Raw genomic sequence first — 15,024 nt, forward strand, 5'->3', positions numbered from 1 at the left:
CCCATGCTATATACCATTTCCATAACAGAAATACTAGTACCAAGTTCAGAATTCCTGGCACAACACAGCATCGGGTGACGTCATCTAGGGAGAGTTGCATATAGAGAGATATCCAAAACTAAGAAGTATTTGGGCAGGGGCTGAACAATGTTTCAAGCCAGACTGTCAAATGCTGGTAATAGTCTGCGATCAGGGTGGTAGAGTCATTGCAATAACATGAAAGACTTGAAAGGAACAGCTTTGGTAGAGAGCCAGAGGCCAAGGCAACGGTGGTTATGAACGCAATCAACAAAAGACAGGATGGCAGATCTGAAGACACCAAGGAGCTTCTCTAAAAATGTGTTTTATTTTTAGGACATTCCACTGAAGAAAAGACTACGGAGGAAAGAGGGGATTGCAGTAAGAGCTGAAATAGTAAGAAACTAATGGAAGCTGGGCATGAAGGGGCAGCCTGTCAATCCCAGCCCCCAGAAGGCAGAGGCAAGAGGATTCCGAGAGGTCAGCTTTCCCTGCCTGGAGAAGCCCTGTCTCAAAACCAAACCAAACGAAAGGAAAAAAACAAGAGCATACGGGCACAGATTCCAGGCAGGCAAGTGGATGTGACCTAAGGCTGGACCAGAAGCTCACTTGAGCCAGGCAAGTGCTCTCCTACAGTTACAGCCTCAGCCCTAGAGGTCAGTTTCATATTCTCAGTGAAGCAAGAAGCAGCTGAAAAAAACAGAGTAAGAAATTCCTGGGGCAGGAGAGGTGGCTTAGCAGTTAAGAGCACTGGCTGCTCTTTCAGAGGACCCAGGTTCAATTCCCAGCACCCACATGATAGATCACAACTGTCTATAATCCAGCTCTAAGTGATCTGACACTCTCACACAGACATACATGCAGGCAAAACACCAATGCACATAAAATTAATTAAATAAATAAATTCTGAAAGAGTTTTGTTGTTTGTTTGTTTTTGAGACAGGATCTTACTATGTATCTGTCTGGAACTAAGTGTGTAGACCGGGGTGGCCTCAAACTCAGAGAGATCTACCTGCCTCTGCCTCCCAAGTGCTGGGAAATTCTGAAAGTTTAAGGAAAAAAGAAGTGTAAAAGTTATCTAAAACAAGAGAGTAACTGTGCTATGAAAATCAAGACATCTTATTCATCCTTGCCTAAGGACAGATAGCACATTCTCTAACATGTTTTATATACTAATGCTGACTTGAGAATGACTGAGATGCTATGAATATATAGTGTATATATGAGGATTGGCTTCTGAAAATTAACAATTTACCCCTAAATTTTAAATCTAGAAAAGGTCAATGACTAAGACCTTTAAAAGACTAAGTGCTCACGCATAAGAAAAAAAGGACACAAAGGTGACTGTTAAAGCCTCGTGGTTACTGGTTACTTCTTGTTCGTTCCTCCTTCCCTTTCAAGGATTTGTCCTAATATACTTTCCTCTGGTGTGTGTGTGTGTGTGTGTGTGTGTGTGTGTGTGTGTGTGTGTGTGTGTGTGTGTAGAGGCCAGAAGACAACTTCAGGTGTCCTCCTCAGAAACACTGTCTGCTTCCTTTGAGATGAGGTCAGACCGTCTGTCCGGGGAGCCTCCTGCCTCTGCCTCTTCAGCACTGGATTACCAATGCGTGCGTACTACCACACCTGGCCCACTGTTTTCACCTGGGTGCTGGGGTTCACACTCAGATTCTGTGCTTGCTTCACTAAGCTAGATTCCCACTACGGGAAATGGACTTTCAAAAGGAAAAATAAAGCAAATCCTAAAAATTATCTAAGAAGGAATTGAAGAATATAAAATTCATGTAAGGAAGAGTTCAGGAATTTAAAAAGCAATAAGGAAGAAAAGGACCCAGAGGTTGGGGACATATAGCTCATGGCTAACTTACAACTAACTTGCACAAATACAATATTCTTAGTAATTTTTATACGTCAGCAATAAATGACATAATAGCTTATATAAGTTCACAAACTTAGATTCTTACAGAGTTCAAGGCAGACAAGACAACAAGACTGAGTGAAGGTAACATGAAACTTCTGGAACTGTAAGAAACAACAGTCCAGGGCACAGACGCTCAGCTCAAGCTACCTTTCACACAGAATGCATGCTACTTTCTCTGAGATAACCTGGCTTTTTTGTCAGAGTACTCAACATCTGAGGTGTCTGCAAGCAGTGCAGTCCATGTCTAGCATCCTCTGTGTTACATACTTCTTCTCCACTCATTCTAATGAAAGTAGACCCAAGGAAAGCAGGTCAGTGCTTTTAAATGAGATGATATTGACATGGGGTAGGGCAAAGATATTTGCACCAAATTTCAGAAAAATTCCCATTTTAGCATATGGTGAAATGTACTAGGTAGGTGACTCTTGAGCTTGTCTTTATGTGCTTGTAAAATGCAGCCTCATGAACCACCAGGCAATTCACCAGATGTTGTTAAGTAGCAAACCAGAAAGTAGGCCAGGTAGCCGGGCGGTGGTGGCGCACGCCTTTAATCCCAGCACTCGGGAGGCAGAGCCAGGCGGATCTCTGTGAGTTCGAGGCCAGCCTGAGCTACCAAGTGAGTTCCAGGAAAGGCGCAAAGCTACACAGAGAAACCCTGTCTTGAAAAACCAAAAAGAAAGTAGGCCAGGGCTCACTGTAAGCTACGAAGCTCAGAGTAACTACTGGTAACTCTATTGATATAGTTTTCATCTACAGAGTTGGTTCTCTCATAAAATGGGAATAGAGACTACATAGCTCATAAGACTTCTCAAACATATTATAAACCGCTTTCAAATGTTTAAGTGAGAGGTAGGCAGATCTCTGAGAGTTTGAGGCTAGGTCGGTCTATAGAGCAAGTTCCAGGACAGCCAGGATGGTTATACAGAGAAACCCTGTCTCAAACAAAACAAAACAAATAGTCTTATGCCAGGTGGTGGTAGTGTAAGCCTTTAATCCCAGGACACTGAAAAACAAAAAACAAACAAACAAAGAAATGTTTATGTGTCATGTAGCTATTTGGTAATAAAGTATTTGTTAAACACGGCATTTGTACAAAAGGCATGAGGTGCATATAATCATTTCTCAAAAGCTGAGTACACTATGGACTGCAGAGAGCAATTAGCTAGTTTGGAAAAAGTTAAGCTCAGGTCCAGTTACCCTCCCTTTCTTTTTAGATGTTCATGGTACAGTTCTATAATCAATCAGATGTCTATGCTTTTATTACTGAAGTTTCTGGAAGCATTGCTGTCACCATGGAGGTAAGCAAGAGTGGTTGGGTCAAGAGGTGAAATTCGAGATGATAAAGGCAGCTTCTTGGCTATGACTAATGAATTGAAATCAAGACTAACTTCTTTCACCTACTTACTTCAATGTAAAAGTGTGTGGTGTAAAAAATTACTAGCCGGGCGGTGGTGGCACACGCCTGTAATCCCAGCACTCGGGAGGCAGAGGCAGGTGGATCTCTGTGAGTTCGAGGCCAGCCTGATCTACAGAGCTAGTCCAGGACAGGCTCCAAAGCTACAGAGAGACCCTGTCTCGAAAAAAAAAAAAATTTACTATTGTTCTCTTTATCGTGGACCATTAAACCATACAGGCTCAAACACTAGGATAGCATTATAATTTATGAGGAGCTGTACTATAAAAACACCACCTGCTGGGCGGTGGTGGTGCATGCCTTTAATCCCAGCACTCGGGAGGCAGAGGCAGGTGGATCTCTGTGAGTTCAAGGCCAGCCTGGTCTACATAGTGAGTTCCATGACACTCAGAACTGTTTACACAGAGAAACCCTGTCTCAAAAAACCAACCAACCAACCAACCAACAACTCCATATACCTGCTATTTATATTTTGTTTTTTTGAGATAAGGGTTCATGTAGCTTAGGCTGGCCTCAATCTTAGTACGTAGATGAGCCTTGAACTCCTGATTCTTTGGCTTCCTCATCTACACACAAGAACTAAAGGTGTACGTACACTACTATCCCCCCTACTATTTAGACACACACACACACACACACACACACACACACACACACACACACACACCTTGAAGATTGAACCTAGGGCCTTATACATGCTAAGCAACTGTTCTACTGCTGAACTACATCCACTTTTCATTTTTAGTCTGAGTCAAGGTCTTGCTAAAAATCCCAACTTTGCAATCATCCTACCTCAGTCTCCTGAACAGTTGGGATTACCTGTGTAGCAACATGCCTGGCCCATCAAATATTCCTGTATAAGATTCTTCATTTATAGGGTGACTGAGATGGCTTAGCAGATTAAGGCACTTGCTGCCAAGCCTGACGACCTGAGTTCCATTCCTGGGGACCACATGGTGGAAGGAAAACTGTCCTCTGAATCTATATGGCCCAGACTGGCCTTAAACTTTTGGCAATTCTCCTGCCTCAGCTTCTCAAGTGCTGGGATTACAGGTACACAACACTTCATTACTATTAAATTTCCACATAATCTGAGTGTGATGGCACAATGTCTTTAATCCCAGAATTTAGGAGACAGCAGCAGGTGGATCTCTGTGAGTTCATGGCCAGCCTGGTCTACATAGCAAATTCCAGGACAGCCAGGGCTACATTATAGAGACCCTTTATCAATAAACAAACAAACAAAAATCTCTAAATTAAAATGAAGTGTTAGAGCCAGGCATGGTGATGTACAGAAAGCAAGAGCCTCATGAGTGGAAGACTAGGCTCTACACGTGTTTCAGGCCTGACCGATTAACTAACAAGACACTGTCTCAGAGAGGGAGGGAGAGGTGGGAGAGGCAGAGGGGCATAGAGGTCAAGCTCAGTGGCACAGTGCTTATCTATCATGCTCTAGGACCTCTGTTCCATGAATTAGTTTAAACCACTGGGGAAAAATGGTTTTTATACCAATACCAAGCTGTTTTTATTACTATAGCTCTATAGTAGAGCTTGATGTCAGGGATGGTAATTCCTCCAGAGGTTGCTTTATTATATTTTAGCTATCCTGGGTCTTTTGTTTTTCCATATGAAGTTGAGTATTTTTCTTTCCAAGTCTGTGAAGAATTGTGTTGGGATTTTGATGGGGATTGCATTGAATCTGTAGATTGCTTTTGGTAAGATTGCCATTTTTACTATGTTAATCCTACCTATCCATGAGCATGGGAGATCCTTCCATTTTCTGATATCTTCTTCAATTTCTTTCTTTAGAAATTTAAAGTTCTTATCAAAAAGGTCCTTCACTTGTTTAGTTAGTGTTATCCCAAGGTATTCTATATTATTTTCGGCTATTGTAAAGGGTGATGTTTCTCTGACTTCTTTCTCAGCCCTTTTATCATTTGTGTATAGGAGGGCTACTGATTTTTTTGAGTTGATCTTGTATCCTGCCACTTTACTGAATGAGTTTATCAGCTTAGGAGTTCTCTGGTAGAAGAAAAATGGTTTTTGAAAAACTATAATAAAAAAGTAATTTATGCTGAGTGGCGGCGGCGCATGCCTTTAATCCCAGCACTAGGGAGGCAGAGGCAGGTGAATATCTGAGTTTGAGACCAGCCTGGTCTACAGAGCAAGTTCCAGGACAGGTAGGGCTGTTACACAGAGAAACACCGTCTCAAAAACAAACAAACAAACAAACAAACAAACAAACAAACACAAAAAGCCACCAGACAAAAAGAGTAATTTACTGGGAATAAAATCCAAAGACAATTATTAGCTCTTTAAAATGAAAGTCAGATGGTTAGGGATGTAGCTCAGTTGGTTGAGTGCTTGCCTAACATGCATGACATCCTGGTTTTTGCAGCACTAGGCACAGTGGTACACTCCTGTAACCCCAGCACTTCTGGAGGCAGAGCCAGGAGAATGAGAGATTCAGGTGATCCTCAGCTAGAAAGTAAGTTCTAGGCCATCCTAGGACACATAAGACCTTGTCTCAAAAACCCCAAATAATAGCTCCCTACCCCTCAACACATAGGAGAATGGAAGCCTGTTAGCACAGGTCTGTAATCCCAGCTATTTAAGAGAATCACTAAATTCAAGGCCAGCAAATTAGTAAGATCATACCTTGCTGTGGAACAATCCTTTTCTACACTATGAATACATATTACTCTCATTGGTTAATAAAAAGCTGACAGGCTAGTAGCTAGGCAGGAAGTTAGGTGGGAAAGCCAAACTGAGAATAATGGGAAGGAAGGCGGAGTCAGGAGAGACACCAGCCAGCTGCTGAGCAAAAAGGATGTGTAGAAAATGAGGTAACAAGCCATGAGCCATGTGGCAAAGCACAAATAGAAATATGAGTTAATTTAAGTGTAAGAGTTAGCCAGTAACAAGCCTGAGCTATCAGCCGAGCATTTATAAGTAATATAAATTAAGCCTCTGTGTCAGTTATTTGGGTCCAGGCAGTGGGGACAGAAAACTCTGATTACAACACCTCAAAAGAGAAAGTAAAAAAAGGCTGTGGATATAGTTCACAGTAGAACACTGGCCTGGCATGTGCAACCCCCAGCATTACAAAAGAAAACAGAAAAACAAAAGTGATTGTGTATAGCACAGTGGTTAAGAGTATAGACTGGAGACAGATTATCTAGGTTCAAATCCAAACTCCTATCAATTTATTGGATCTGGGATTAAGGAGGGCACTTAACCTCAGCTGAAACCTCAAGTTTCCTCACTGTATAAAGGAGAATAATAATTCAGTGTTATTTAAAGATTAAGCTATAGCTTTATACATTCCTACAACTTGTTTCCATTTATTTAAAACTCTTTCGGAAAACTTTATGATCTTTACAATAACAATTTATATAATTTTTTCATATCTCATATAAATTTGAAGTTGTGACAGTATTGTCAACTTGGCAGAATCTGAAATCACCTGGGAAAAGTGTCTAATTGAGGGGCTGTCTAGATTAGGTTGGCCTATGGACTAGTTGTGAGCTATCCAAAGTGGGTGCTGGGAACTGAACTCAGGTCCTATAAGAGCAGCAATCACTCTTAATGGGCCATCTCTTTAGCCTCTTTTATTCTATTTTGCTCTAGTGTTGAAGATAGAAGCCTGGGCCTTAAGCATGCTAATTCTGGGCAAGCACTGTACCACTGAGGTACATTCCTTGCCCTGGTACTTCTGAAGATCTGAGTAGTGAACAAGTATCACTAGAAAAATATCAGAGTACCTACATAAACAGCATCCATGCAGCAGATTTTGGTAGACAATTAATTGAGACAGATTTTCCTAGATCAGCAATACAGGTTAAAGATCACAGCAGAATCTTCAAAGATAAGTTTATGTACTTTCATTTATTCTCCTGAAATTTAACTTAGATTTCAAAAATAGTAATAGTCTTGAATGTAAAGTTTGGGGTACTTTAAATTTTTACCTGAATCTAATATTTCTTCCTATTTCTGTCAGTCTTGGGCCCTAACTAAAACCTACCTGTTAAAAAATATAGCTAATACACTAACAAAACAGTTATGAAAGATCAAATAGAGTTTATCTAATAGCAGGTGCTGAAGAGATCATTAAAAAAACTTACTTGATTCATTTATTGGGCTTTCCTAGAAATGAGATTAAGTATCAAAAGAAAAACAGGTAAAACCATAGACAGCAACTACTTCACTAATTTTCAGATACAGTCAAATCTATTTCTGTTTGTGTAGAAATCAAGGCTTTATTCTTATTCTGTTAGCATGTCAGTGCTATACTGGGGTGTAACTCCTTATAGAATAAGCACAATCACGGCATTAAACTTACTTTTCCAAAGAAGCCTTTGAAGAACTTCCTTTCCTGGAGGAACAGGGGGACAAGTCGAGTGCTATTATTGAATAGGCTAAATGTCCCAGGGTTTCACATCAATTAAGCACATACAGAAATAGAAGAGAAGGAAAGTGGGAGAAGGGGAGGGATGAGAGTTTTAAAGAGTTATCCATATCAGGAGTGACAGGGAAAAGGAAAGGTGCATGAAAACACAGGGCAACACACTGTATGACCTGAGGATCCCCGGAAAGAGAGGAATTCAGAGCTGTATTCATGCAGTGCAAATACTTAATTAGGAATCTCTTTTTCCAACAGAGATTATCCAAATTTGGCAGCAGAGGAAAAGATTAGGACATACAAGTTGGGCACGACTTTGTATTTAAAATTCACAATAGTAACAAATAGAAGCTTAGTTCTACATACATTTTTCTACTTAAAATCAATGGTAGTCAAATGTGGTGGCATGTGCCCATCATCTTAGCTCTTTAGGAGGCTGAGGCAAGGCTGCCTGACCCTGGGAATTCTTGGTCAGCCTTGACAGCATAGTAAAAGCCTGCTTCTTAAAGAAATAAAAAGAAAACAGGAACCTGTGAAGGCCTTTATAGTGAGATCCCAGACCAAAAGCAAACCACCACCTTGTTGGTATGCTGTTAGGTTCTGAGTTTGATGCCCTGGAATTGCAAAACTTAAGAAAACACAAAAATGGCAACCCATATGCTAAATCATGAGCATACCTCAACAGTTCTTGCCACACCTTTTCTAATTCAGGGAGCTTAGTCACAGGTGGTCCACATTCATTAGTGTAAGTGTGTGCTCAGCAATTCTACAACACACAGAACTAGGAGGATCTATTCCAAGTCAGAATAAGTCATTATAAAGGATCTAAGGCTAATGTTTACACTGGGGCATAGAAAAAATATGGGAGAACGAAATTATGTTCATGGGCCACAAATGGAACTTAGGAAACAGGGTTTTGTTTTCTTTTTAACTGTTCTTTTAAAACAAAGACTCTTGCATGGATATAAACAATTATCAACCATCAGGATAAGGGAGCCATAACAATCTATGGTCCTACCATCATTTCTTTTGTTTTGTTGAAACAGGGTCTTACTATGTAGCCTGAACTCACTGGCCTGAAACTCAGAGATAGATCTGCCTCTGCCTTCTGAGTGTTGGCAGTAAAGGGGTTCACCACAACTAGCCCTACCATCGGTTTTTAAGCATCATTTATACAAACTGATTATTAAGGAAATTTAAAGAATGTATGCAAAGTAGATAGGTTCTACCCCCCCCCCCCAGCTTTATATTCCCTTCCTAGGGCTGAACTATACTTTTAATCCTTTACTTTTTATAACCAACTTTTGTAGCTGCAAAAATGTCTAGTAAAAGACAACTATGCTGAAATTTGGGTCTCCCAGTTTTTGAACTCATTTAGTGCTTTTAAACACTACAATGGGGCTGGAGAGATGGCTCAGAGGTTAAGAGCACCAACTGCTCTTCCAAAGGTCCTGAGTTCAATTCCCAGCACCCACATGGTGGCTCACAACCATCTGTAATGAGATCTGGCGCCCTCTTCTGTGTACATAATAAATAAGTCTTTAAACACTACAATGTTTTCCCTTAAGTTTTGAAAGTCACAAATGGCATCAAATATTTTCACAAGATACTCTAAACTGAAGCTGGAAAAATAATCATGTTATTCAGGTAGCTGTCACAGCAAGACTAAAATGATTTCTGCTGCCAAGTTTGGTGGCCCTAGTTCTGTTAGACTGTGAGTAATGCTCAGCTTTCAAGGATGCAGCCAATGTTAAAGATTCACCATTCTCGCGGGGTGGGGTGGGAGTGACAGTTAATATTTAATTCCGCTCCTAGAAAAGCTCTTGTTAAAGATGGCATTTTTTCTTTTCTATAAAAGACCCCAGATGTTAATGAAAAAAGATGACATGCAAAATGCATAAAAGACAGATAATGGATTAGAAAATATTAATGTTCTTAAAAAAAAACATGTTATGATTCTTTTACCTGCTAAAATAAGAACATATATTAAAACAAATATATCAAATAGTGAATAAAAACCCAACATACTAGGAACTAGTTATATAATGAAACAAATCTAAAACCAAGGCAGAGAAAAGAGAGACATTCAGAAGACAATGGAATGAAATAGCCTTCTACAAGGTGTTTGAATGAAAGGTGTTTTGGATCACAGTGAAGCAAGGCAAAGCCTGATACAATAATTATAGAGCTCACTGCTAAGTGACAATATTTATCACCCTGTAACATACAGGTAACACAACTAAGCAACAGCCATTTCTGAAATTTATTCTATGCAATCTAAGATTTGTAGTAGCTTGAGCTATGTCACAAAATAATTGAGTTAAAAATACTTGTTACTTTATGCATATGAAGGTAAGAAATGGTCTGAGGTACACATTTAAAAAACTATCCCAACTCTATTTTCTTCACTGGAGAACGTCAACTTTGCCAATGATCTCTAATACAAGTTAAAGTAATTCTAAATTACAAGGGACCATTTCTGGGAGGGCCTCCATGCAACTATACTTGTAAATTATTTTCAATTCCCCACAAGGTTAAAACCAGTAGAAATAGAATTTTTTGGTTTACAGGCCATTACATATGACAAGCTTAATATGTCTGTTTTGCTGCTTAACTGGTACCTGAGTTACATAATTCTTCAAATTTTAAAGCTCTGATAGTCAAACAGATTCCAAAGGTATTTATCCTCTATAGCTTTATACATTCCTACAACTTGTTTCCATTTATTTAAAACTCTTTCGGAAAACTTTATGATCTTTACAATAACAAACACTAGTGGTATAGCATTTGACAGTTGATTAGCTTGAACTGTTTAGGGGTCCCCCAGGCAGTGGGATTGGGACCTGTCCCTAGAGCCGGCTTTTTGGAACCTAGTGCCTATGGTGAAACACTCTGCGCTGCCTTGGTGCAGGGAGGAGAAGCTTGGACCTGCCTCTGCTGAATGTACTAGGCTCTGCCGACTCCCCATGGGAGACCTTGTCTTGGAGGAGACGGGAAAGGGGGATGGGTTGGGGGGAGTGCTGGGGGGTGGAGGAAGGAGAACAGGGAAATCTGTGGTTGGTATGTAAAATGAATAGAAAACTCTTAATAAAAAAAAAAACTATTAAAAAAAAGAATCGGGCACAACAGGATGTAGATCCTAGATGGGCATCTGTTAAAAGAATGCTGTCAAAGAAACAAGGGAACCTAATATCTCTAATTCGTGAAAATGAGAGAAGATGACAAAAACATATCGCAGAACTATGTGGACTCATAAGACAATATCCTGAAGACTTCCTAGTTACTGCAAGGTCTCAGTATACCACTAAGCAGCTTATCTACAGAACAGTGATGTTTTATTGAGCATAATAAACAGAAGTTTACCTATTACCCAAAAATCCAATTTGATTTTTTAACATGTTTGCCAATTTAGGTCTATACAACTGTCCTAAGTTTCCTAGATATACCAGAGGATGATGCAGGGGTATTCCTCAATTGTTCCGTATTTTTTTTTGAGGCAGGGTCTCTCTGAACCCAGAGTGTACTAATTCACCTAGACTGGTTGGGTGAGTGAGCCTCAGAGATCTTTGTCTTCAGGCTCCCAGCTAAGGGATTATAGCCTTGTGAGTTGTAGCCAACTATCTGGCCCTGAATAACTACAATTTTTAAAATGCAAATTTAGGTTATATTTATGGTGAATATAAAAATACACTAAATGTTATTCAAACAGTCCTAGGCCTTAAATAATAATCTTGTCTTAAAAGTAAAAGGTAAAATTAAAAAAAACCAATCTACTCAACAAAAAAATTGGCTTTAAACTAGGTGATGAGCAGAGTGGAGTGGCTTGTATCTGTCCTTCCAGTGTGTGGGAAGTGGAGGCCAATAAGACTTGGAGATCCTGTCTCAAAAAAGACAAAAACCCCAACAGCAGCAGCAGCAGCAGCAGCAGCAGCAGCAGCAGCAATAAAAACTAGACATTTAAACACTGGTGACACCAGGAATTGGAAGAGATCTTGTTTTATTTAATAAATATTTTTAAAAAATTAATTGTATGTGCATGGGTATTCTGTCTGCATATATGTCTATGCACCACATATATGCCTGGGACTCTTGGAGGCCAGAAGGTGGTTCAGATTCCCAGGAACTGGAGTTACAGACAGTTGTGAACTACCATATGGGTACTGGAAATTGAACTTGGGTCCTCTGGAAGAGCAGACAGTACTCTTAACCATTGAGACATTTTTCTAGCCCCTATTTATAAATCTTGAGGTTCATTTGTACTTTATACAATAAATTTCCTACACAGTAAAGAGCCGTTTCTAATTTTTTTTTTTAAAGTTAAGATTCAAATGAAGTGATGCACCCAGGAGGATAATGTGCTGGAAGTTGAGACTGTCTCAAGAACCTAAATAAGACAGACACCAAAGTTTAAAAACAAAACTAGATAGTAGTGCTAGATGTGTGGCTTGGCAGAGTGCTTGGCTCCTGTGAGGCCCTGGGTTTGATATTCAGCATGGAAAAAGAAGAGGACCGATTGTTCCCAAATGAAAAGATTTTCTTTTTAAATATTTATTTATTTTTTTATGCACTGGTGGTTTGCTTGCATATATGTCTGTATGAGGGTCCAGATGCCCTGGAACTGGAGTTACAGGCAGTTGTGAGCTGGCATGTGGGTGCTGGGAATTGAACCTGGATCTCTGGGATAGCAGCCAGTGCTCTTCACCGCTAAGCCATCTCTCCAGTCTTGAATTAAAAGATTTTCTAAAGGCTAATTCCACAGTGGCCTCAGAACCCTAAGTAATGTAAATTTTAAGACTTTAATAACTATAGTTTGTTTCAGAATAAACTATTTGCTTCCTAGGATTTTAAATTAAGATTTATTTTTATTTTTAATTATGTGTGTTTATATGAGTGTGGGTTTGTGCACATGTTATGGAGTGATGGCCTCAGCCAGAAGAGGGCATTAGATCCCACAGAGTTGGAGTTAGAGGCAGCTGAAAGCCACCTCAAGAGAGTGCTGGGAACTGAATTTGAGTCCTCTACAAGAGCAGCAAGCCCCTTTAACTGCTGAACCATCTCTGTCTCCTCCCCTACCTGTTTCCTGGGAGTTTTCTGTTGTTTCCTATGATTAGTAATACACTGATATAAAATATTCTTTAGGCTGGGAATAGGGGCTCATGCCTATAGTTTTAGCACTAGGGAGGCAAGCCAGGATCAGGCTAGCTTGGAGTACTGAGCTATACAAAGAAACTATCTCAAAAAAGAAAGAGGAAAGAAACAAAAACATTCTTTAAGAAGGTTAAATAATTATTTTTAAAACATCCTAAGCTAAACTCATCTAGTTTATCATTCTAGAGGAATGGAGAATTACTTTATGAGAAAAAAATCTAAAACTTTTATTTCTCTTTTAAACTAATTTTGATAAAAATGGAAAGCTAAATTATCCGAGTCTGTATTTAACTAAGGAATAGTTATATAAGAGCTAGTCTGTCAAACTAGTTTCATGGACCACAGAACACAGACACAAGTCCTCTTAACACTGATGAAGTCAAGGAAACTTGCTAGGCTTCTATCATTTAAGAATTTAAATGTCCAAAACCCGAGATAAAGGGTTCTATACATATAGATGAACGTATCTGTGCTCATTTGTACACAGGGTTGTTTATGTTCTGCTTTCTACATTTAGTTATTTCTCTGCTTTTCTTTTTACAACAGATTCAGGCATTTACTCCAAAGTACAATCTACCTCTTTGATATATTTTTAAATTTTACATATTTTATACTGAGGGAATACATAAGCAGTAACATAAACTTTATCAATAAAACAGAAAAGTTCTGGTTATTAAGCAAATTGAGAAATAAAAAGCACTCATTAGTAGCCAAACTTATACTAGCAAACCCAAAGTAACATCAATGTAATGCTGTTTGGGGATAGCACATGCGGAAGTAATGCTTAAAGCTCTCACAGCAGAGTGGGGACGGCTACGCGCTGGGGAGAAGGCAGGTGTGAAGGGGCTTGGAGAGTTAGGGGATGGTCCTCAGACGTACTGGAAACAGGAAATTAATACTTCAATGTGATCCTTTACAACTGTGGATATTTTCTCCCCCTCATTAAATACATATGAATGTAGGATGCAGTCTATGGTGTAACAGGCAAAGAAAACGTTTATCTTGAAAAGGACTTACACATTTCAAGTTTATGCAAAAGGAAGGGAAAGTAGGTTGTTTGTGTCGGAGGGACATAGGAAGAAAGATGTAGGAGTCAAGATAATGAGACGTCCCTCTCACCAGGCATCACTCAGGCATTTTCTACTTTTGTTCCCAGCAAGCTCTTTCTTACAGATTTAAAATTAACAGTGTTATTGTCCAGGTATCACAATTAAGTTGTTAACGCTAACATTTCTGTGCTGGTTTTAGAATATGATCAGATTTCATGCTGTTTCATATAGGCCATAATAAGTGAAAAGCATAATTTGGATAATGTAGGAGCAAAAAGAGAACACAATCTTTTAAGAAAATATTGGCAGCATATAGATCAATAGCAATCACCAAATACATACAGCTTTCAATCTTTTTACAGCATCTTCACAGATGTGCATTCCTCTTGACTCATCAACTTCTACGTGGCCAAGGTACTGTGGAGAGAAGGGAAAGGATGATGTTTATTGAGACGCTATTTATCTAGTAGATAGTGGATGATAGAAAATTAAACTCCTGCATCAAGAAAATCATGGTTATTGTAGAAAAGTGAAAGTAATCTTATTTTATTCACTCAGTGTTTTCATAGGAATGAAATTTAGAATATATCAGAATTATTAGGGGAATAAATGAAAAAGTATATGATAGTCACTAAATGTTACCCGAATCTATGGGATCAAGTGCATAATAGCCTAAGTGAGATACAATTCCTCTATCTCAGATAAAACATATCAAACCAAGCCTAAGACAAAATATGTACACCTAGCATGAAAAAGCACAAACATGACCAGCAAGATAGCTCAGCTGATAAGGTGCTTACTAATAAACTTGACAACCTGGGTTCAATCCCTAGAACCCATATGGAGGAAGGAGAGAACCAATTCTCACAAACTGTCTTCTGACCTCTACACATGCATCATGGCATACATGTGCTTGTGCGCGCACACACATATGCAACACACAGATGTGTAAAGTTTGAGAAGGAAGGAATTATAAGGTTCAGAAATTATAATGAGCTGAGAGAAGTACACAACCATGTATGTGTAATAACTAAACATCAGCAAGTATTCCTGTCGCCTGGAATATGAGCTATAA

General features: G+C 39.3%; 1 protein-coding gene across 1 annotated transcript in view; it reads right to left on the reverse strand.

Annotated features, from left to right (window-relative positions):
• Positions 1-15,024, reverse strand: part of Numb (NUMB endocytic adaptor protein) — a 112,287-nt gene that overhangs the window by 23,014 nt on the left and 74,249 nt on the right. Inside the window, exons 4-5 of the mRNA XM_059279629.1 lie at positions 14,292-14,366; positions 7,693-7,725 (exon numbers count right to left, since the gene is read on the reverse strand). Of these exons, the coding sequence (XP_059135612.1) occupies positions 7,693-7,725; positions 14,292-14,366 (108 nt within the window). The remainder of the gene's footprint in view (positions 1-7,692; positions 7,726-14,291; positions 14,367-15,024) is intronic.

The sequence above is a fragment of the Peromyscus eremicus genome, chromosome 14, assembly GCF_949786415.1.
Source record: "Peromyscus eremicus chromosome 14, PerEre_H2_v1, whole genome shotgun sequence".
In the NCBI taxonomy this organism is placed as follows: Eukaryota; Metazoa; Chordata; class Mammalia; order Rodentia; family Cricetidae; genus Peromyscus; species Peromyscus eremicus.